Below are 24557 nucleotides of genomic sequence, written 5' to 3' on the forward strand. Positions count from 1 at the left end.
TCATGCATGTGAATGGACACAGCAGCAGCTCGGCAACGAGCCTGTTCAAGTGCACCCATAGCAAGCTGCTTGCTGTGGGGGCACCTGGTAGGAGGGAGGGGCCAGCAGCCAGGAGACCTGAGAAGAGGAGGATCGGGGCTGCTCTGTGCAAAACCACTGCACAGAGCAGGTAAGTATGACAAGTAAAAAAAAAAAGAAAAAAAAAAAATGAAAATTGTGCCTTTGTATTTACTTTAACACAACACTTTCATTAAAAATACAGAAGCATATATTACAAAACAAGCCAATTTGTTGAACGCAAAGAGCAACATTATAGAAACATGGCACTTGCTAACCAGAAGAAAGGGAGGAGCTTACATACAAGCATTGCAGTCAGGCATTGCCACATTGCTTTCGCATGGCCAATGGAAGAAGCATAAGGCAGCTATATGGACTTGGATATAGATTTTTTTGGTTGATGGGCCCAACACATGCTTGTCTATGACATCCTAGTAAGACAACTCTGATGAAGAACATCTATTCCACTGAAAGTGCACATTTCAGAAAAAGTAAATCTGTTAAACTTTATTAAAAAATATAAAATATTTAAACACAAATATAAAAGCAGAATTTAAATAAAATGTCAGATTTACAAAATACGTAGACACACCACATACAATAGATCTCGAGCACAAACAAAAGAGAGACACACAACAAAGTGCAAAATAAAACCTTGGTACATCCTGACATTATCAATATGTAACTGGAACTCCATATGGTAAACATAATCAAACTACTAATCGCCAATTTTGCAGCCAGTCTTGGAGAAATGTAAACAATTCATCCAATGCAAGACTCACTGCAGTTCGCATATTATAGCAAAATATATTTTCAGAAGTGTCATAAAGGGGTTGCTTTACTAAAACTGGAGATGTCAGAATACAGAGCTGCTCTGAATAGAAACCAAACCGGTTTTATTGTCACAGCTGAACAAGCTGAAGTTAAAAGCCGATTGGCTACCATGTACAGCTGCATCGGATTTTTCACTCTCCAGCGTTCGTAAATGAACCCACAAGTGTAGTTGCTGTTCTGATTATATAACAAGTCCCAGAGTCATTGGACGTTAAAATTAATAAAAAAAATGCATGCTTCACCCATGTGTCTTCCAAAAGGTAAGGCCTCAAATTCAGCATTTTAAAATACAGGTTTCACCTTCAGACTGTTGTTATACGTTGGTTTGTGCAAGCCTTTGGGAACCTTGAACGCCTAACCCTTCCCACCGGCGCCTCCTGGCCCTTTAAGAGTTTCAGAAGCCGGGAGGCAGGACGGGGTTTAGGGATCATGTGACCGCCGTGACGCGGCATCACGGCGGTCACATGATCGGGAAATGTCCCGATCGAAAGAGCAGACCGGGACCTTTCCGTGAGTATCGGACATGTGTGCTGGGAGCGCACAGGGTGCGAGCTCTTAGCACATATGTTTTTTGTTAATTGCACGCAAATGTGCGGCAGCTCGATGTCTAGGCCCAAATCTTCAGCATCTGACACATCTGGGTGTATGTGATGCCTTGACCCCTGCTGAGTAATGGAGTTCGATCTGCCAGCCCCTACGTCACTCTAGATTGAACCAGAGTGCAAATGGGGGATCAAGTACCCAACACACCTACAAGTGTCAGATGTTGAAGAGTTTTCAGGCGTTTGAGCTCTGCAGGAAAGAGAATATCAACAGTACAGGGGGTGCTTGGATGTGATTTAATTTTCTTTACAGGGAAATCTTTGCCTTTTTTTTTCTACTTAAAATTACCTGTCACGATTAAGTTATGCAGGCTGCCATTGGCAACTATCTTCCTAACTGCTTGCTGTCATATTGAAGAGTTGGCTTTAATACAATTGAAGCTGGATTCCTGATCGTTCTGTTTTTGCCCAACTTTTAGTTCCATTGTCCAGGTACTTTGAGTGAGAGGGGTTGACACCAGACACATTTAAATGGTTACCAATTTAAGAAGGAAGCCAGTGATCATGGCTCTCAGGACAGGTGTACTTCATTGGGTCAGTACAGCTTACAGGGATATTTACAGTTAGAGTCTGGTGGGCCGAATCACCAGTCAGCTCAATCCCTATGGGACCTCTGTGGCAAGATCGGGTTTCTTTCACCCTGGATTCTCCCTTAATCAGCTAAAGCAGAAATTTCACTTCCCAACATAAAATAATTGTAAAACTTAAGCAGGTAGAGTTGAACGTCTCCTGTGGATAGTGTGGTAGATATGAAAGCCTGGAAGCTCAAAATCAGATTTCACAGCTCAAGTTCGCAAGTAACATAAGAAACGCTTAGGTGTATAACATTAGTTTTTGCTAGATCCTGGAATGATTCGTTATGGCTTCACATGACAAATTCGAGCCTGTAGGGTAGGGCAATGGGGCCATCTTCATAAATTGTTTAGGTTTTCATGCATTAGCATATCTAAGCTGATGTTCATATCTATTTGCATGAAAGTGATACAGGAACGGCTGCGCCTAGGAAATGTAGCTATGCCTATGGAGCATTCTCTTGAAATGTTTTAGATAGAAAGTGAAGAAAGCTGCATTCCACAGACAACAGTAAAGCTCCATATAGCACACAGCAGCATTCCACAGACAACAGTAAAGCTCCATATAGCACACAGCTGCATTCCACAGACAACAGCAGAGCTCCATATAGCACACAAAAGCATTTCACAGACAACAGCAGAGCTCCATATAGCACACAGCTGCATTCCACAGACAACAGCAGAGCTCCATATAGCACACAGCTGCATTCCACAGACAACAGCAGAGCTCCATATAGCACACAGCAGCATTCCACAGACAACAGCAGAGCTCCATATAGCACACAGCTGCATTCCACAGACAACAGCAGAGCTCCATATAGCACACAGCAGCATTCCACAGACAACAGCAGAGCTCCATATAGCACACAGCTGCATTCCACAGACAACAGCAGAATTCCATATAGCACACAGCTGCATTCCACAAACAGTAGAGCTCCATATAGCACACAGCAGCATTCCACAGACAACAGCAGAGCTCCATATAGCACACAGCTGCATTCCACAGACAACAGCAGAGCTCCATATAGCACACAGCTGCATTCCACAGACAACAGCAGAATTCCATATAGCACCCAGCTGCATTCCACAAACAGTAGAGCTCCATATAGCACACAGATGCATTCCACAGACAACAGTAGAGCTCCGTGTAGCACACAGCTGCATTCCACAGACAATAGTAGAGCTCCATATAGCACACAGCTGCATTCCACAGACAACAGCAGAATTCCATATAGCACACAGCTGCATTCCACAAACAGTAGAGCTCCATATAGCACACAGCTGCATTCCACAGACAACAGTAGAGCTCCATACAGCACACAGATGCATTCCACAGACAACAGTAGAGCTCCATACAGCACACAGATGCATTCCACAGACAACAGTAGAGCTCCATACAGCACACAGATGCATTCCACAGACAACAGTAGAGCTCCGTGTAGCACACAGCTGCATTCCACAGACAACAGTAGAGCTCCATACAGCACACAACTGCATCCGACCAACCTAGCTGTACCTACAGTTTTCCTACGAGTAAAAAAAAATTACTCTTTAGGAATAAGGGCCTGTAACAGCTTGGGGGGGAGATTAAATACCATTTATAGTGTTTCTAATTCAATTCTCATCCCCACAGTACAGAAAATGTCAGATATTTGAAGCTAAACTCGAATATCTCAGACTTTAGGAGTTTTGATTAGGCATATTGGCTTCCAGGACATATAACATCACTCTCTAGACCCATAATTGTAAGAACAACTCAAACCGCCAATCGACTGGAACTCTGAAAAACATAAAAAGGATGCTGCAAAGTAGTGCAATATAAATGCTGTAAATTTCTTAAAAAGTCTTACACAAGCCAAATGGATTAAAAACATCTGAAGGTAGAAACTCCATCTGAAGTAGAAACATGCAGTTCTTTGGGTTTTTAACTTCCATAGGAAGGAAAAATGTGAATGAACTGGTTTATTCATCCAAATGATCACCCCCCCCCAGAAAAAGAGCTTAGAACAGTTTGGGGAGCTGCCGAAGATGGTGGACATCTAAAACCTCCTCAAGAGAACCTGCTGGACACGCCACCTTTCTTGCCAAGGAGTTGGAGTCTTGTGTGTTGAAGAGTGGCGAGTTTTGACCATTTTCTTTATCATGGTGACCTGTAAACAGAGCTTTGCCTGACAACAGCTTGGATTTAGGGTTAATGTCTTTTAGAAAATGTAGAGATGCCTCATCAGATGTTTGTACAGTTGGAAAAGCCCTCTTTGGGATCTCATTTGTAATATTTCTTAATTTATTTCCCTCCGGGTGATATACAAATTCAACTGCAGCTTTGTCTGATCCTCTTGGAGTTGTTTTAGGTTCAAAACTCAAATCCAGGCTCGATTTATTGTCAGAAGGGTCAGGAAAGACCTTGTTTCTATCACTCTGGACCATAGCTGTATGCCTAGCTTCTGAAGGTGGATCCAACTCATCATCACTGCTGTCATTGCTCTCGATTAAGGCATATCGCTTCAGGTACTTTTTAGTAGCAAATGACATGTTGTTTGGTGAAATTAGGCTTAGGCCTACCATGCTCTTCTCAGAATTCCCAGGAAAAAGGCCATGAAAAGAGGAAGAGTCCAAATCTTTGTTCTGGTTAGTGTGGCTGAGGGACAGCTGGGTCAGCTGGGACTCGCTCAAGTACTTCAAGGCAATTGCATTGGCTTCCATACTTAAATCAACTCCACTGGGCGCAATGCCACTCAAACCAATATTTGTAAATGACAGGTAGTTTAGTCTTGGGATGACGGCATCTGGGTTAATGCATGCCAAGACACTGTAAAAGGCAAAATTACAGGTTATTAGAAGAAGAAACATTTCATCCTTTAATGAAAAAAAAAAGAAAAGCATCTGTAATTGTAAACAGATCACTCCACATATTACCCTTTATAAAAAGCCTGATTGCAGCCTAAGGCTACCTGAACTATCCGATCAATTTACACTCACCAGCCACTTTATCAGGTACACCTTGCTAGTGTGAATAAATAATGTAGCGCTACTCACAAACTAAAAATACAAAGCTCTATAGATGAAAAAACCATGCCGTGTAAATAAGTCAGTGTAAACCTCTACAAATTATACCGCGACAGTGTGTACAAATCAGTGGAGTGAATATAACTCATTCAGTGCCAAAAAAATGAAACCGTGAAATCATGCATATAATCCTAAATACAATATCACGATGAATGTGATACATAAACTGTGATAGTGACTAAAAATAAGTGTCTCCCCCCCATATAAATGATGCATAAATATGCAATCTAACACAACAAATGATGGGTACCTCCTAAAAATAATATAGTATAAATATGCTCACATATATTAACAACTCCCAATACGTGAAACATACATATATAACAAATGTGCAAACAAGTGTACAAAACACAGTGCAACCACACGAAAAAGATCAGACTCCACAGTCTGATCAGTGCTCATAAAATCCAATAAAACGTGTAAAAAAATGTTTTTAAATAGAAACGATGACACTCGTGCTGGTATTGTGTGACAGTGGGTATGGCTGCTGACAGGAGACAATCCGACCACCGTCTAGATAAGCCTCTCACCTAAAAACTTCAACCCTTGCGGGTAAAAGCGCATAATGGGATCCCTCTTATAGATCCTTCAGGTTTGTAGCCGCTCCACTGGTCTGCTCCCACCGCACACAAATCTCCCTCAATCAGGACAGCATTCAAATAATGGCTCCTCTCCAGACCGGGTCAGATACAGCGCCAAAATCTCATTTAAAACATAAAACACATCCTTCCATAGTGTGATATGTTTATTTCCAAATGAATAGGACAGGAAAAGAACAAAATGTGCACTGACATGTATTTGCGGTAGTTACAGCTCAAAACCTCATGCTTTTGGGTGTAGTCTGTATGCATGGGTATACAACAGGGTGTACTAAGATGGCGTCAACGCCGAAAGTGCGCCACTACACATGACATTGTAACACAACGCGTCGGCCTGACGTAGTGACGTAGCCTGTTGTATACCCATGCATACAGACTACACCCAAAAGCATGAAGTTTTGAGCTGTAACTACCGCAGATACATGTCAGTGCGCATTTTGTTCTTTTCCTGTCCTATTCATTTGGAAATAAACATATCACACTATGGAAGGATGTGTTTTATGTTTTAAATGAGATTTTGGCACTGTATCTGACCCTGTCTGGAGAGAAGCCATTATTTGAATGCTGTCCTGATTGAGGGAGATTTGTGTGCGGTGGGAGCAGACCAGTGGAGCGGCTACAAACCTTAAGGATCTATAAGAGGGATCCCATTATGCGCTTTGACACGCAGGGGTCGAAGTTTTGAGGTGAGAGGCTTATCTAGCCGGTGGTCGGATTGTCTCCTGTCAGCAGCCATACCCACTGTCACACAATACCAGCACGAGTGTCATCGTTTCTATTAAAAACATTTTTTTCCACGTTTTATTGGACTTTATGAGCACTGATCAGATGGTGGAGTCTGATCTTTTTTGTGTGGTTGCACTGTGTTTTGTACACTTGTTTGCACATTTGTTATAGATGTATGTTTCACGTATTGGGAGTTCATATATGTGAGCATATTTATACTATATTATTTTTAGGAGGTACCCATCATTTTTTGTTATAGATTGCATATTTATGCATCATTTATATGGGGGGGCACTTATTTTTAGTCACTATCACAGTTTATGTATCACAGGCATCGTGATATTGTATTTAGGATTATATGCATGATTTCACGGTTTCTTTTTTTGGCACTGAATGAGTTCTATTCACTCCACTGATTTGTACACAGTGTCGCGGTATAATTTGTAGAGGTTTACACTGATTTATTTACACGGCATGGTTTTTTCATCTATAGACCTTTGTATTTTTAGTTTGTGAGTAGCGCTACATTATTTATTCAGATTTGTATAGAGATCATTGGTATATGATTTAATGTTAGCTGCTGGGGTAGATATTGTGCAGATATTTGAAGCGCAGGAGGCTTTTCACCATTATTACATCTTGCTAGTGCCAAGAAAATATCCTCCATACCACCAGCCTGAAACATTGATACAAGGCAGGATGGATCCATGCTTTCATGTTGTTTAGGCCAAATTCTGGCCCTACTATCTGAAGGTCTCAGCTGAAATAGATACGTTTTTACAATCTTCTATTGTCTAAATCTGTGAGCCTATACGAATTGTAGCCTTCGTTTCCTGTTCCTAGCTGACAGGAGTGGCACCCGGTGTGGTCTTCTGCTGCTGTACCCATCTGCTTCAAGGTTCGAAGTGTTGTGCGTTCTTACCTTGGTTCTAATAAGTGGATATTTTATGGGGTGATGGACACTGCTCAACCGACCCCAGGAGTCAGATGTATGAGATGGCCTCACCTACCGCTCTGGCCACGCCCTCTGATGTGTTTCACCTCGCCAACCAGGCCTTGATCACAGAGGCGTCAGAGGGCATGGCCAGAGCAGTGGCTAATGCCATCTCATCCGGCTCCTGGGGTCGGTTGAGTGGTGTCCATTTCCCCATTAAATTGGCTGATGCTGGAATTGCTTCTGGACACCTGCTCCCTCCTTTCAACTGCCAGTGGGGTGGCTCTTTTTACCATCTCTAGCTTGGAGCAGAGCCGTAAGGTATTTCATTTGAGTGGTTATGTGAGTTACTGTTGCCCATCATCTCAAACCAGTCTGCCCATTCTCCTCTGACACCACCAAGGCATTTTCATCCACACAACTGTCCATCACCGGATATTTTCTGTTTTTTGGACCACTCTCTGTAAACTCTAGAGATGGTTGTGTGTGAAAATCCCAGTAGATCATCAGTTTCTTTAAATACTCAGATCAGCCCACTTGGCACCAAGAACCATGCCATGTTTACCTGCCTCCTGGCCATTTAAGGAAATGTTGGGCAGGCGGAGGTTCTCTCGTTCTGGGAGGACATCATATGACGTCCTCCCACTCTAACTGCATATGCGCACCCCCAGGGGCACGTGGCGCGGCAATCAGTGGTGCGCTGTGTCCCTGTGACGCAGCGGATCACAGATCAGAGTAAAGTGCCGATGACATCGGTTTTGTCATGTGTTCAGCTGTGTCCAATCACAGGTGATCACATGTAAATAGGAAATTCCAGTTATCTGCGGTCCTCTCCTCACGCTGACAGTGCATGAGGAGAGCCGGTAAGCGGCATTCCTCAGAGGGGACATCTACACTGATTATCTGGGCAGTCATGATCAGTGCCCTGATGATCAGTGTAGCCCCATCAGTGCCACCTGTCAGTGCCATCAATGCCACAGTGCCTATCAGAGCTGCCTTTCAGTGCCAACAAGTGCCAGTCAGTGCCCAAAAGTGATGTGCGTCAGTGCCGCCTTTCAGTGCCCATTACTGCAGCCTCATTAGCGCACATCAATGAAGGAGAAAAATTACTTATTTACAAAATGTTATAACAAACTGAAAATTTTGAAAAAAAAAGTTTTTTCCTTAGTCTTTTTTAGTTTGTTTAGCAAAAAAAACCCCAGGAGGTTAATACCACCAAAAGAAAGCTCTGTCTCAAAAAAAAAATTATACAAATTTTGTTTTGGTACAGTGTTGCATGACCACGCAATTGTCAAAGTGTTACAGTGCTGAAAGCTGAAAAATGGCCTGGGCAGGAAGGAGGTAAAAGTGCCAGGTAGGCAAGTGGTTAGTCACCTAAATCCCCTTTCTTCCCCATTCTGATACTCAGTTTGAACTTCAGAAAGTCGTTTTCACCACATCTAGATGCCTAAATGCATTGAGTTACTGCCATATGATTGGCTGATTAGCAATTTGTGTTACCATGCAATTGAACAGATGTACCTAATAAAGTGGCTGGCGAGTGTATATCCAATCAAGGAGGCCTATACTCTACATACTTAGATCAAAATGAAATTGTACAATCAGATTGTGGTGTGCCTAAAGTGGAAGTAATGGCAAATCCTAAATCTAAACCTACTGTCAAGCCACTTTTTAAGCCTAATCTATCTAGCCCTGGTAAGCTTCTAAAAGTGATCCAGCAGTGAAACTGGTACTTGGATCACTTTTAAAAGAAAGCCCAGCGAAGGGAAAAAGCAATACCAGGGTTATGACATCTAGCTGCACCCATAACCCAAGTATTTAACTTCAAAAACATGACATCTTCCCAGTTAGGTGGTCAGCAAGTGGTTAACAGCTCACAGTTTATGCTTGTCAACTTTGTACAAGTTGTAAAAGCTTTTGGTTTTCAGTGAAGTTTACGGCTTTGCCAGGCCCAGACTCTTAATTTATGTTAACATTTAAAGTAGAACTAGAGGCAAAAGTTTTTTTTTCCATTTTGGATAGGGCAAGGGAGGGTTATAACCCCTGCAAGGTTTTTTTCACCATCTGTGTCCCATTGTTGAGATTTCCTTTCACTTCCTGTTCCACAACCAAACAGGAAGTGAGGAAATCCCTGCAAACTAAGGGAAATCCTTGGGGCCCCCCATTGAAGATTTCCCTTCTATTTCTGTTCTGGGGACAACCCAAAATTTGGGATGTTCTTTTACTTTCAATAACAACGGTAAACAGGACAAATAGAGATGGTGAATCTCCCTAATGGGGACACAGACAACAAAAAAAACTTCTTTAAAAAACAAATTACTACCGCTTTAATATAGAACTAATGATATGGCAATTACCATGCATTATCTGCAGTGTGTGTACTTTTTAGCTTCACTTCAGATGGTTCAGTGCCGATTTCCACTCCCAGAGACTTCAGCTGCTTTAGGGTGGCCTTCTGTACGCTGTGCTGGTCACCGCTGCTGGTGTCACACGCCACATTCTCCCTAGGCTTGGGCTCACTTGGACGACACTCCCTAGACTTTTCAGAAAGAGACTCGCTTGCTCTGGAACTGACTCTGGAACTATTTTCACAAGACTCCTCACTGGCAGAGGATGAGGTCTTCAGCAAATTGTTTACTTGGTTCTGGGTGGGGGAGAAAAAAAAAAAAATTAACTGGCATAAGCATTTTGTGTTACAGGTGCATAATGAACAAAGATATGGTTTCCCAGATGTTTGTAATATTCCAGAGGTTTTTTAGGAGCAGGGCTATTTCAGAGACAGCATTGCAGCTGGTAGGTCCTAGACCATGGTGTAAATTCCTATTAGGTGAAGCTAGCCATGCATGGTTAATTTTTTTTTTGTTCAGCCCATTGAAAATGACATTTCCTCAATCTGCAAAACAAAGTGCTTGGGGGGAATCTCCCCCACCCCACACTATATTCTGACAGTGGGACCAGCCGCTAAATTAGAAAAGTTTTCCAACTTGTTTGTTTTACAGAAGTTGATGTAATGATCAACTTCTGTCAAACAAGGACTGCCACACAAAGATTGAAATTTTTGTGGTCCCCGGCCTATGGCCAGCTTTACTCTGCAGATAGAATATGTACCTGGCTCTTATTAGGGCGTATGCTTCTTTCAAGTGCTCTGCTTATAATTTAACCAAACTGCTCCAAGTGTGTGTGAATGTTCTATTCTGTAAATGAATATTGTAGGAACAATAGATTTTAAAAACTCCTGAGGGACAGGGAGTCACGTGAATGGCATGAAGCCCCATTGCTACACAACTTGTGGTCTTTTGGTACCTGCTGTGCAGTTCACACCAATCAGTAATGGGAGAATTTTTTTCTGAAGGAGCTATAGTGGCAATCTTTATGCATCATGTCCTGAGTCTCTGAAAGTCTACTTCAGCATGTCTCCAACCACTCCTTAAGCATGTCGGTCGTCTGACCATCTCATCTACTAAGTCGGTATTCTCTCTCAGTGTTCTGTAAGATTACTACTAGTGAATATTATGTCTGGCTCCTGGTGATACCAGGGGTTACAGCTGAAGCCCCTAGACCTCATAAGAGGTCATCTACCACTCTAAGCACTGAAAAACATACTGGGGATACCCATCAAGCAAATTATCAACACAATAAAAGCATATCAGGCTGCCTCTCAGCAAAATCTATGCAAAATGTACATTTGCTATCCCTGGAACCCTGGGAAGCCAGCTGAGACAACTTTAGTTCTCTCTTTTTCCAGGGGTAATTGTCACAAACAGGCACACAAATGAGAAGTGATCAGACATCGAAATCTGTCGCAGTGTTACTATAGAGAAGCGGAGGGAGGAATTTATAAATCATGGTGCAACATTATAATAAATCTGTCTCACTTCGGTTTAATGTTGCCTTATTCTGTGACAAAATTAACAAAATGTCCTTGTATTGTATTGTATTGGTCTGATATAGGGTACTCCCCCCCCCCCCCCCCATTTCACAACCTGTTCAGAACTCAAATGCCTACTGATCTATAGCAAGGATTTGCCTCAAACTCTAAGTGTAAATATATCAATATACTTACAAGTAAATCTTGATATAATTTCTCTGGGGGCAGACTGGGGATGGACAATCCATGATTCAAGGTTTTTTGGTTCACCTGGTGCTCTTGAGATGCATCATACACGCTGGCAGTTGTTGACAATCTGCCATTGTGAAGCAGCTGAGGAGACAGAGGCTCGTTCCTTGTATTACCAACACTGGGAGGAGAAAAGTAAAACACAAACCATGAATGTTAAAGAGAAACTAAAGCATGTTTTCAGTGAGAATACATCTTAAGCTATTTTAACTTGGCCAGAGAGACATTTCTACTTGACTCATCCGATTTTAAAAGCTGCAAAGCGTCCTAAACTTTCAAGGGTATGTCGTAATTACAGTTGTTCTCGCTGGTTATTGTCAGCATACCAAACAAAGGTTCAGCATATAGTTAAGTGATTACAGGGTAAGCCATCTGGTTTAAGGTCTCATTCACACAGGGATACATGGGTGTTCAGTGTATCCCATTCATGTCAACTGAGACGCAGAGGCTGCATGTATACAGACATGACAATTGACAGGAATGGGACTGCCTACACAGGGATGCATGAAACACCTGTTCCAACTGATTAATTTACTCTCTATTATTAGGGATGTGCAATTGCTATCATTTTTCTACCTTTAGCCCTGCTGCGGCCAAGCAGCAGGGCTCACCTGTCAGGTGGCAGCATTGCCGCCCGAATGCTTCCAAACAGTGCCAGCCTCTCCTCCCCCCCCGTGTGAAGCTCCCCCCGCCCATTGTCTCCCGGGCTTTGCTTGCCCATCTATGGGCCCCGTGACCGGCTCACCACTGGTGGTTAGAGGGGAGGGAGGAGAGCAGACACGTCCACTCCCCTTTCTCTTCATGTCCTGACTCGGAAGTGACATTTGACTTCACTTCCAGGTCCCCATTCACAGATTCCTGGCAAATGAAAGAATGTAATGCACTGGGGAGCAGAGGGGAGACATCCAGGGTCTTTCAGGCCTTGGATATCTCAATAAAGAGAACCTGTCACCAAAAAATCATCATATAGGGGACATTGTCCCCTATGTGATGGAAAATACATTTTTTTTTTTTTTTGCAATTGTAAACAATGAAAGTTATACCCAAGCACATAACCCCCCCCCAAAAAAAAAAAAAAAAACGAGCTTCCACATATACGCAATATATACAAATATATACAAATGTAAAAGCACTACGCATTAAAAAGTAGATTGCGATACGCGTTACATATCGCTGCACACGCCAGAATGAGAGCAATAATTCTAGCACCAGACCTCCTCCGTAATGCTAAACTGATGACCTAGAAGGGGCTTTAAAAGCGTCACCTATAGAAAATATAGGGTACTAAAGTTTGTTGCCTTTGTACGATTGCATGCAAGTTTAAGGTTTGACAAGTTGGATATCTCTTTACTCGCTGCAACCTCATCTTTTATATTTTATAAAAAAAATAGGGTAATTTATTGTTTTTTTTTGTGCCCTACAATTAACTAGCTTGTATTTTTTACTGAAATTTTGTGGTAATATCATGCGACATAAAAAATTGGAACGACCACTATTTTATTCTCTAGGGTCTCTGATTTCAAAACATATATCATTGTTTGGGGGGTGTTGTGTAATCTACAGGCCTAAAATGATTGTTTTTACTCTTGTGCAAAAAACACAAAAATGTCTCTGGCAGAGAAAGGGATGAACAATAAGCCCTGACCCATCCTTTCCTGACAAGCACCCAATCGGTGTTCATTACATTGCAAGGTCTCTCTGCTCCCTGCTAGTTCCCGAGTACAGTGCTGGAGACAGGCAGGGAGGGGAGGAGGAGATAAACAGCACAATATTAAAAATGTTAAACGTTTAAGTCGCCATAAAGCCCCTTTCATTTTGAATTGCCCCAGACATTAACGCACCTTCAAATTAAATACAGTTTTGGTTAAAATGTTTTGTTTTTTGTATCTGGACAAGTAGATTGTCATGAGGGACAAGTGGATCTGGGCACCGATTTAGTCCCTGGACAAGTAGTTTTTTCAAAAATTTCCACACCCCTGAATTATACTCTGCTGGGTTACACACACATCAAAGCCCAAAATTTTCAGCCCATTCTTAAAATGCGGGTCTTGATGTGTAACCTCCATTGATTCACAAGTTTTATCTGCCTATCGCAACAGAGAACAAAGAGCAATTTGAGGAGAGCCAGTCATGTGACTCAGCTTTTTGCCCTCTACACTACACAGTACATTTCTATTGCTCTCCATTGGCTTCAAGTTCCTGAAGCCAGCACAGTGCAATGCATATTTGTAAAGCACAGTTTTGGGTTTTATAAACTATGGTCATTCACAGCTGTCCCCCTAAGGGTCATAAAAGCTACTTACATTAGATCATTACATTTTTATATGCAGAACAAATATTTAATACAAGTAACGAGAAGTTATCAGTTTATACACTTGTAAACATAATCCAAACCCACTAAATGGTTCCTCCTTTATAAACGCCATATATAAATGTTACTTGCATTTTCTTCAGTCTACATAAAAAGAGTTTTATTTCAAATCTTATAACTAGCAGTAGAACAACACTATCGATTGAAAGGACCTAAAATAGTGTGGAAAACAAAAATAGTAGCAGTTAGGAGTACTAGCATTTTCTCTGTTTGTTAAAGAATCCACCCAGCCCAAGAGTCTGCAGCAGATAAGCACCTTGACATTTCAAGAGGTGGGTGGGAGGCCGTTTGTCATATGCAAGCAAGAAAGAGTGACACACACATGTGAAATGTGGCGTAGACTCCCTCAAGAACTAGTTCTCACCAGTGCAAAAAGCTTGATACATTCCCAAAAAAAAAAAAAAAAAAAAAATCGCTGACTAACTGGCATGAACGTTTAGGCCCCTTTCACATGGGGCAGAATCGGATTCTCTCAGCTGTCCACTGATCCACTGCTGAGCAGAGGAGAGTGGACGGATGACGGCTCCGTCGGCTCAATTCATGCAGATTGGACACAGACAGAGCTGGCTGGGTGTAAATGAGGTGGACGGATCCCCTTCTGTTTTTATTTAGCAAACTGGATTGGAGGTAGGTGGGTGTAAAATGGACACAAGTGAGTTTAAACTCACCAATCCATAGCCATATGGACCATCTGATCAGGTCGGCCTGAAAAACTGACGGGTTGACCTGATTGGATCATCCATGTGAAAAGGAGCCTTTTAAGTGATAACACCAGATTGTTGATCCCTGGAATATCTAATTGCCTAAGGAGATCACAAAGGATTTTTCATGATAGATATATGCTTTATAGGGCTTATTTGCCTTCTCCTGGATGAACTGTGGGTATAAGGTTCCACATGTATATATTTTATTTCTTTCTATTGTTGAACTCAATGGACTTAATTATATACATATATAAAATATATCACAGTGTGTATGTGTGTGTGTACACACACACACACACACACACACACACACACACACACACACACACACGAGTTAGACCAGAAAAATGGAAACACTACATGATTTGAAGGTGTGAAAGTGACAACATATTTAGTGGAACGCAAAACTGATGTAACATTATTTTGCTTCCGCTGTGTGATGAGACACCTAGCTAACAGGTGGGAAGCCTCACTTTCGTCATTCACTGCGTGCACTGCTAGTAATATGGAGTTATGTTAGAGTTTACGGAGCTTCAATGAGGGAAAATTGCTGGTGCCGCTTAGCTGGCGCCTCTGTGACTGAAGTTGCCAATTTATCTGTCGTGTCGTGAGGTACAGTATCAAAGGTTATGACAGCATATACAGTTTCCGGGAAACAGTCGCCTGATAAGCATAATCGACATGGTCAACTGACCGAAAGAGACAGAGGACATTGTGCAGGATTGTGACCCAGAGTAAGAAAACACATGCTGCAAAAGTGACAGCAGATCTCAATCTCAGTCCCGTGAAGATGCAGTGAATGATGAATATGAGGCTTCCCACCTGTTAGCTAGGCGTCTCATCACACACAGGAAGCAAAATATGTCACGTCCGCTTTCCGCAAAACATGTTGTCACTTTCAAACTTGCAAATCAAGTTTCCATTTTTGTGTCTAACCCCTATATATGTGTATATATCGATCTATCTATATATCCATCTCATTCAGAACACAAGGTTTCCCAATCAGAATGACGCCAAATAAATAAAGAAAAAAAAAACATTTAGACTGCAGTTTTGCGTAATTATTTTTTGCACAGTTCTATAAGAAAATCGGAACTAGGCACAGAATTGGATGGTAAAGGTATAATATTCTTGTATTCCCTGATGTCACAAACAATTGTGATATGATTTTTAGATTACATTGTAATCTTGTACATTCTATACAATTACAAAACCATTCTTTTGTCCTTATCTCACAATATCCTGTCATCAACCTCCAAATTCACTAGCTACGCTCCACCTTGCAGTGACAAACCCACCCAAACTAGATACTGAATGGAGTGAAGGTTACTGTAGACCTGGGATAGTGATTGAATACTAGAAAAAAGTGCAAAGAAAATATGAATGAAAATGAATTTGAATAAAAAATTGAACAAAAAAAAACAAAACAAAAACCCACCTTTAGATGAAGCCATGCAAGTGACATAAGTAGTCACAAATGAAATGACAAAGAGCTGTATAAACATTTTGTATGGCTGTTTTGTATTTTCCCGGACACCCACTCTTAGTGCAAAATAATTAATGGCCGAGATTTCCACACCAATAATGGGGGAAACTTTAAATCAACTACAGCTGTCTAAAACTTTCATGGAGCGCGGTCAGTTTTACTTTCCACATCCATAGGATGAGGTCATCCATGTACCACAAACACACTGAATGATGGAAACAAAAACCCTTCTACTGGAAGAGATGATTCTTAGCAATGCTTAGCTTAATTGGCCTTCTCACTTAGGAGCTACAGTAATATTCTAACCCACGAGTTTCAGAATGACTCCCATTACGCAATCAGGCAAATAAGTCTCGCCCTTTCTGCTGCATTTTTATACAGTGCAGAAACCAAGAAGAAACATTCCTCCATGAAGACGGCAATAGATGTGTGAAACCGGACTTTATTAGGGTGCAATTGTCTCTTAAGATAAGAGGTCTGCATGACCAACCCACTAACGTGCACCCAAAACTGAAAAGTCTAGTACCTATAATGAACACAGTAGTCCATAAACAAACAAATTCTAAAGATTTTCGTCTTATATAGTCCAGGCTCAGTCACATTACAGTCTAAATGGTCAGCATCAGGGGTTTGCAGAATGCAGAGATACTCACGGCTGCATTGCAGGAGGAGAATGGCCAGCGCTGTCTGTCAACTGACTGCTCTCTGCAAAGCTGTAAATGTCCACGGCTTTTAAGGAGGAAGCGATGGTGGTGTTGCTTGTATCTTGCTCATTGTTCACAGCAGCAGTCAGCTCATTACAAAGCTCAGATTCATCCTGTTTGTTCAGGGACTCCTCTTCCTCAGGACATGGAGGGGGGTTCCAAAACAGACTCGCACCTACAAGCAGAGACACAACAGTATTCAGCATTTCTCTCTGAAACACATACAGATAAGCATGGACTCAAAAAAACACAACAAGCCACTGGAAACCTAATTAGGTTTGATCTTTTAAAAATAAATTATAAGAAGTATAATCAATACAGAACATTAGGAGCCAGAGGGCTACCTGTTGATTGCAATGAGGCTTAAAGACAATCATAATTGACATTCTGCAACAATCCACATCGTTATAAGTGTTATAGTTTATATTCTTGTTGTTTAGTTTACTTTGCGGTATAAACCTTCACTTTAATAATCAGAAAAGCAGAGGTCACCTGAAGTCTGTCATTTGTTGCTGTATCAGATACCTTACACATCACCTCCAGGGTGAGTGCATAGCTGAGGTAAGTGACTATTGTAATTCACCCCTTTTATGCTAGCAGGAACTGTCCCCTAAGGCTAGGTTCACATAGGTGCGGGTGGTGCCGCTGCGGATCTGCACAAAATCCGTGCAGCCGCACCACCCGCACAGAACAATACGTACCCATGGATGGGTGCCATTAATTCTAATGACACGCCGCCCACACTGAAAATCGCAACTGCACTGGGAACCGAGGTTCCCGTGTTGACTGAGTTTTCAGAAATGCAGGGACTTCTCCCCTGAGTGTCCCGGGGCACAGGTGTCCATTCAAATGAATGGGCTCTCGTGCCCGCACAAAACGCGGCCCGCAGGAACGCGAATATGTAAACCAGGGGATAAGGGGGTATTACTATCAGAAGGGTTTCCTGGGATTCACAGTCATGTGATCACTGTTACTGGCTGTCACGTGATCAGAGGCCTGTCCTAATGTCTCCTAAATGTAAACAATGATGGAACTGCCAGCTGTACACATATATGTAGCAAAGCCCATTGCCATGCAGCCATATAGGTGTACAGCCAGTGGGATGGGTTAGAGGCATATTAATAAGGAGACCGTTATTTTAATATCTGGGATGCAGGAAGCAAGGTCAGGCAGTTTACAGGTCTGCAATACTTAGACTTATGATTTGTGTTTCTGACAGCCAAGCTGAAGAGTCGGGCTTAAAAAGAAATAAACCTATAAGCTAAGGGTGCAAAAAAATACTTCATATATAAATCTGAAAAAAAAAAAAAAAAAAAAACTCAAACTCTTGAATAACCCCAGTCTAGACTGTTTCTTTGGAACAAGATGGACATGCAAAGTCCTGCTGTCCAACAACCAGCCAGTGAGATGAGGTGATCAGAGGAAGCTGCAGATGACGATGCATGTGCTCATACTGTGCAGCACAGTGGTTAAGTGGCAGCACTAGCGTCGTTGGTTCGAAAATCCAAACCACGGCACCACCTGCCTGGAGTTTGCATGTTCTCCCTGTGTCTGCATGGGTTTCCTCCGGGTACTCCGGTTTCCTCCCACACTCCAAAGACATGCTGGCAGGTAATTGGACCCTGTCTAAATTGGCCCTAGTATGTGTATGTATGAATGTGAGTTATGAACCTTAGATTGTACAACATATATGTAAAGCGCTGCGTAAACTGATGGACCTATAAAAGTACCTGAAACAAATAAATACATATTGCAACTATGTGTAACATCACCATATCAGGTCTGGCTCCCATACAAGAGTACAAGAAATACAAAATGAAGCAGTTGCAGGAAGTAGGCAGTCAGGTCTTTGCCATCACTTTATAACATAGCAAAAATGACAGCTGAAATCTAACCGACTGCTTTAAGATGCAGTTCTCATTGATGCTTGTTTAGAAATGCACTGACTGCTTACTTACACATTTGTTTTCCATATAGAAATACCTATGAATAAAAATAATTCAGGATATTTATAAAAAGCTACCCAGGCAAACCCTCAGTGCTGACAAAGATCCAGCCAGGTCAAGCAGCGGAAACACTGCAGGCTGAGAAAAAAGTGATCACAGTGACATCTAGTGGCCATTTTTCTCACCTCAGAACCTAACATTTCTAAATGATTTCACCAAAAATTAACACATTTTGTAAATGGATTCAGTTGAGGAAAAAAAAAGTAAATGCCTGGTAAAAGCGGTGCAAAAAAACAAAAACAAAAAATGTATAAAAAGATCACAAAGCATAGCTTAACTCAGCTTCCATTTACCAATTCTTTGATGTGGTGGCTGCATTTGTTTTCCCTTTTCAGGTTTTTTTCTTCTACTCTCACATGGTGATCCTGCCAGTAACACTTCCTGTCATAAGGGATGAGCAGTATTGTCTTTCTAGGCTGCTCTGACTACTCAAACACCTATTCTCTTCATAACTTTACTACAAGGGGGGTCTGTAGTTCAGAGGTGAATTAGGCAGAATTGATTAATAATGCATGGAATTTGAGTACAGTAGAGGCAAAGGAAATAAATTGCTCAATGAATTTCTAGTAATTTAACAGGTATTATTCAGTACTGTGTTTTCGAGAGACAAAACATAGTGAAGTTTGTTTAAAATTAGAGAGATGTCCAGAATATCTTTATTTTTTTTTTTGCCCAGACATACACTTTATGGTAATACATTGCTCTAGGACATACTTGTTCCAGGTCATGAATTTAGATTTGAATGAAAGGGAAAAAAAAAAAAAAAAAAAAACAACCACAGCACTTCTAGGAGTGGTGCCCACCAGGAGAGCAATCCTAAACACTGACATGGGCGCTGGATTTTCTTGGCATACAGCATTTGTGTGAACGTCTCTTTAGCTAACCCTACCTACCATCTAACAATTGTATCATTTTCTAGATTATGCCTTACCATAAACCCTTAACACTTAAAAGGATACCGGGCGCAAGAGAAACATGGCTGCTGTAATAGTGGACCTTTATTAAAAAGGACTTCTTTTTTTTTTTTTTAACTTTTCGATTATATATATATATATATATATATATATATATATATATATATATAAATATAAAAACACTCAGTGGTGATCAAATACCACCAAAAGAAAGCTCTATTTGTGTGAAAAAAAGGATATAAATTTCATTTGGGTACAGTGTTGCATGACCGTGCCATTGCCAGTTCAAGTAGCACAGCGCCAAAATAGCAAAAAATGGCCTGGTCATGAAGCGGGTAAAACCTTCTGGAACTTTTTTGTCATCTTTGGACTTGCTTGGGGCAGCGTCTGAAAATATCTGGCTAATGCACTAGCTTCAGTAACTTGCATTTTTTTCTGCTATAAAACATATCCAATTGAAAGAAAAAAAATGAATCTTCAGAAATTTAAAAGGCCAAAATGTATTCTGCTACATGTAAAAAATCCCAAATGTATAGTGATTGATTTGCGGGAAAGTTATAGCGTCTGCAAACTATGGGATATATACTGGAATATTTATTTATTTTATACTAGTAATGGCGGCGATCAGAGACTTATAGTGGAACTGTGATAGTGCGGCAGGCAGTCTGACGCCAACTGGCACTTTGTGGGAACTGACTGACACCGATATCTCCAGTGACACTAATACAGTGATCAGTGCTAACAATATATACTGTCAATGTACTGACACTGACTTGGAAGTGGTTACTATTTAGTGGCAAAGGGTTAACTGTTTGCCTAACACTGTTTATTGTGTTTACTTTGTGGTGCTTTCACTAAGTAATGTGCCGGTTTTTACGAGAAAAAAAAAAACTTGCACATTGCTGCTGCCTGTAGAGAACGGTGTTTAGCAGCACAGAGCTCTTCTGTCATTTGCTCCTCCAATCAGCGAACCCCAGCCATAAATCATTGGTCGAAACCTGCTGATAGGCTTGCGCTGTAGCGAATGACAGCACAGCCTTGGCAGCTGGTGCATGCGCCCCCTACCAGGAAATGCTGAATCACATACATGTGTGTGTGATCCAGTGCAGCAGGCCCGCACTATCAATGTTTATGTACAGGGTGCGGTCTGCAACAGAATAGAGAATTGGCACTAGATTTTTGTTCGCTACATGCTTCCAGGTCTAGGACCCAGCAAGGCAACTAGTATTTTCATAAAGACAGGCAGTCCCTATTTTATTCTCATGTATAATAAAGAGATCATAACACACTAACCCTTAAAACCCGACTATGGACAAAGAACAAGAAGAAAAAAAAAAAAAAAATTTCCCTTGCAGCTGGGATTTTTGTTTTTGAATTGTTTTTGTGTAGGGGATTGGAGAAGGGAAATTTACATATCCTCCCGATCATCCTCACACAAAACAGTCCCTGCAGCTCCTGACCCCCCCCATCACACACACACACACACCACAGTCTAGTGCAGTGAACCGTTCCTGACATCATCAAGCCCACAGACTTGCTCTTGATGAAAGAAGGTCAGGAACATTCCACCACTGGGTCATGGGGAACGACATTTGTTGGATCGGGTTAAGTATAGCCTTTCGGTGTGCCCCTGGACAAAATGAGCAGTTAGCCCGCGCAGTGCGGGCATGAAAAAATTTTTTTTTTTTTGCCTGAAGGTGGGCTTTAATATTAAATTTCCTAATCTAGCACCTTTTATTAACCTACATGAGCTTGGTCAAAAACATTTGGTGAACAGTTCACATAAATTATATTTGAAAGTGGAAGATGTCGTCCCCAGTGGGCACTAGTAGCGGCTCATGCCCTGTCCCACTCCACCAAAAATTATCACACCTTTTGGCTAGCTATTGATCCATTGTGCTGTCCCTCCTATACTGTACCGCTTCAGCCCAAAATATCCTAATATTTTACATGCGCTGACCAATAACATGGGCAAAGGGAAGAGGTTGCTACCTGTGCTGACAGCAATGCTCACACTGGTCTTCCGCACTGGCTCAGAGCTCTCAGTCTCGGTGGATACAGACTCTGCTGTTTTCTCAGTGTGGGAAGGTTTGGAACCAACCTGAGCAGCCTGGGCTTCAAGCAACCGCTGGATCTACAAAGAAAACAATATCTCATTACACATCTTATATACACACTTTTTTTGCTAACATATGGAAATACATGGATGCCTTACTGCTGACCTTCTGAAAATGCTAGTTGCCTTGCTCTTATGCCTCAACACCTTTCATGTCAATGACTCAAAAGGGCTAAAACCACTGTATGCGCATACCTGCCAAACAACTAGCATTTTCAAAAACAGGATTCCCAAACATCTTCTCTCCTTTTAAATGCGGCTTACAAGTTTCAGGCTCAACAACTCCGAAGAGGAAAAACCAGGAGCAGTGTGAAGTCTAAACCAGTATCTGAAATAAGCCATAGTGAGAAAGATTGGTTTATAAGTGAACCTGTGATAATGGATTCATGGATTTGTCAATGATGAGCTGCTTAATGCCCAATACCAGACACAAGAAAAAACAAAAAAAAACACAGCTCCCACTGCAAGTGAGACCTCTCTGCACTGCAAGGGTTAAAGACTTGTCAAAAAAAAAAAAACTGTCCTACCCACCCCCATCCCTAAATGCTCACCTGGCTCCTTTGACCACTCCAGTGTGGTCTTTGTTAAAGCATCACTTCCCTCACTTCCTGGTCCCACAAGAGACTGAGGGCAGTGGAGCTATAGGCTCATGACGTTGTCAGCCAAATTCCTCTGAGGAAGGAGCGGGGGCATGACTTAGCAGTGCTGTGTGTGTCTATAGATGCACATAGCCTGGCTCAGGAGCGCTCAGGCACAGGTACTCATTAAGCACCTGGCTTAAGGAGGCACCTGGAGGAAGGAGAAGCTGACAGCACTTGCGAAGGACGGCCAGAAGAGGAGATAAGGTATCTGTCTGTGCAATACTGTTGCACAGAGTAGACAAGAACCTCCACAGAGTAGGACCTCTTATTTAGAAAAATAAATCAAAATTATATAGCATATACTACTATCACTTCAACATGTTCCTGAAGGTGAAATTTACATAGTCCACCCGTTTTTACATGTTCCCACTCCTGCGGCTCCCCCCATCCTCCCCTCCTTGTGACAGCGAGCTGGAGATCCTCTCCCTGCACCCACTGTCACCATTTGAAAAGAGCTCTGTGAATAAACAAAGTATTGATAGCCTTTGTGGCTGATTATAAAAGCTCTCCTAGATTGTAAGCTCCAAGGAGCAGGGCCCTCGAACCCCTCGTGTATTGTATCTGTATTGTCTCATGTACTGTCCTCCACTATAATGTACAGCATTGAGCAAACTTTTTGGCGCTATATAAATCCTGTATAATAATAATAATAATGGCTTGTAGTTCTCTGTGCGAGATCACTTGTGAGCTGCAGGGTGGGAGTTTAGAAATTAATTGGCTACATAGGCTTGTTCCATAGTTCCACTTTTAAATTGACCTTATCACCACAACTCATATTACAAGCCAAAACACATTCTAAAAACTAAGGAGCTTGAGGTACCAGACTTGTGCGAGGAGGATCGGTGGGTCAGTCGAGTATATCTCCGCTGTTTTCTTCCCTAGAGCAAAACAAGCAATTAACTTGTGCAGTGCGGGCACAGCCCCACTGCATGGGCAAAAAAAAAAAAAGAAAGAAAAAAAAGAAAAAAAAAAGTTTTGCCAGAATTCTGCTTTAACCATTTGCCGCCCGCCTATGGCTGAATGGCGGCCGGCAAATGCCATCAGCGTTCCAGGTGGACGCCATATGGCGTCCTCCCGCACATGCGCAGATTGCGCTCCTGCAGAGCTGCGCAATCTGTCACCGGCCGTGTACCTCGGACACGGCCGATGACAGTTCTGAGTATCAGTCCCCGTTGCCGGTACCATGTGACCTGCTGTGACCAATCACAGTAGGTCACATGACAGTTGTATACAATGGATGGCTTCATTCATGCCATCCATTGTATACTAGTGCCTAGCTGTGAATGGTCACAGCTAATCACATGCACATGTCATGTGATTAGCTGTGGCCAAATCACCGCTAAGCACAAAAAAAAAAAAAAAAAAAAAAAAAAAAAAAAACCTGAATGAATCGATGTCATTGAGGTAAATGCTTGCTTATAGCAAAGTAATTCTTTGCTATAAGCAAATTGTGTAAAAAAAAAAAACACAAACAAAAAAAAAACTGATCACTGTAACATTGTACTACTTTGGTCATAGTGAAATATGAGAAAAAAAAAAAAATGTAATAAAAAAATAAAAATATATATAATTTTTTTCCATACGGTCACCAGTCAGTGTCCCTGATCACCGCCATGCCAGTTATATAACGCTGTACTGCACTGGTGACAATATGTAAAAAAAACCAAAACAGTGAAACTAATTTTTTTCATTTTTTCATTTTCCGAAAAATGACAAAAAAAATACAACTTCAAAAAAACTCGCCATGCCTCTTATGAAGTACGTCGGACTGTTTACTTTACAAAAAGGGGTCATTTGGGGGATATCTGTACTGTTCTGACATTCTTGGACCTCAAGAAATTAGATGGCTGTCAGTACTTCAGGATTGATCAATATTCAGATCTATACCATAGTTTGTGAACTCTATAACTTTCCTACAAACTAAAAAATACATCCTAATTTCGGTTATTTTCAAAGACATGTAGCAGAATACATCTTGGCCTAAATTTATGAACAATTATTTATTTGCAAACTTTTATAACAGAAACAAAGAAAAACGTGTGTTTTTTTCAAAATGTTTGGTCTTTTTTTGTTAATTTAGCAAAAAATAAAAACCCCGAGCGGTGATT

At 41.5% G+C, this 24557-nt stretch overlaps 1 protein-coding gene across 1 annotated transcript in view; it reads right to left on the reverse strand.

Moving 5' to 3' along the window:
• Positions 1-537: 537 nt before the first annotated feature.
• Positions 538-24557, reverse strand: part of STIL (STIL centriolar assembly protein) — a 55489-nt gene continuing 31469 nt past the window's right edge. Inside the window, exons 12-16 of the mRNA XM_089684438.1 lie at positions 21685-21826; positions 16722-16947; positions 11454-11628; positions 9748-10034; positions 538-4874 (exon numbers count right to left, since the gene is read on the reverse strand). Of these exons, the coding sequence (XP_089540564.1) occupies positions 4067-4874; positions 9748-10034; positions 11454-11628; positions 16722-16947; positions 21685-21826 (1638 nt within the window). The 3' untranslated portion in view covers positions 538-4066. The remainder of the gene's footprint in view (positions 4875-9747; positions 10035-11453; positions 11629-16721; positions 16948-21684; positions 21827-24557) is intronic.

This window comes from Staurois parvus, unplaced genomic scaffold (genome assembly GCF_062004578.1).
Source record: "Staurois parvus isolate SC_StPar_1 unplaced genomic scaffold, SC_StPar_1.0 ptg000347l, whole genome shotgun sequence".
In the NCBI taxonomy this organism is placed as follows: Eukaryota; Metazoa; Chordata; class Amphibia; order Anura; family Ranidae; genus Staurois; species Staurois parvus.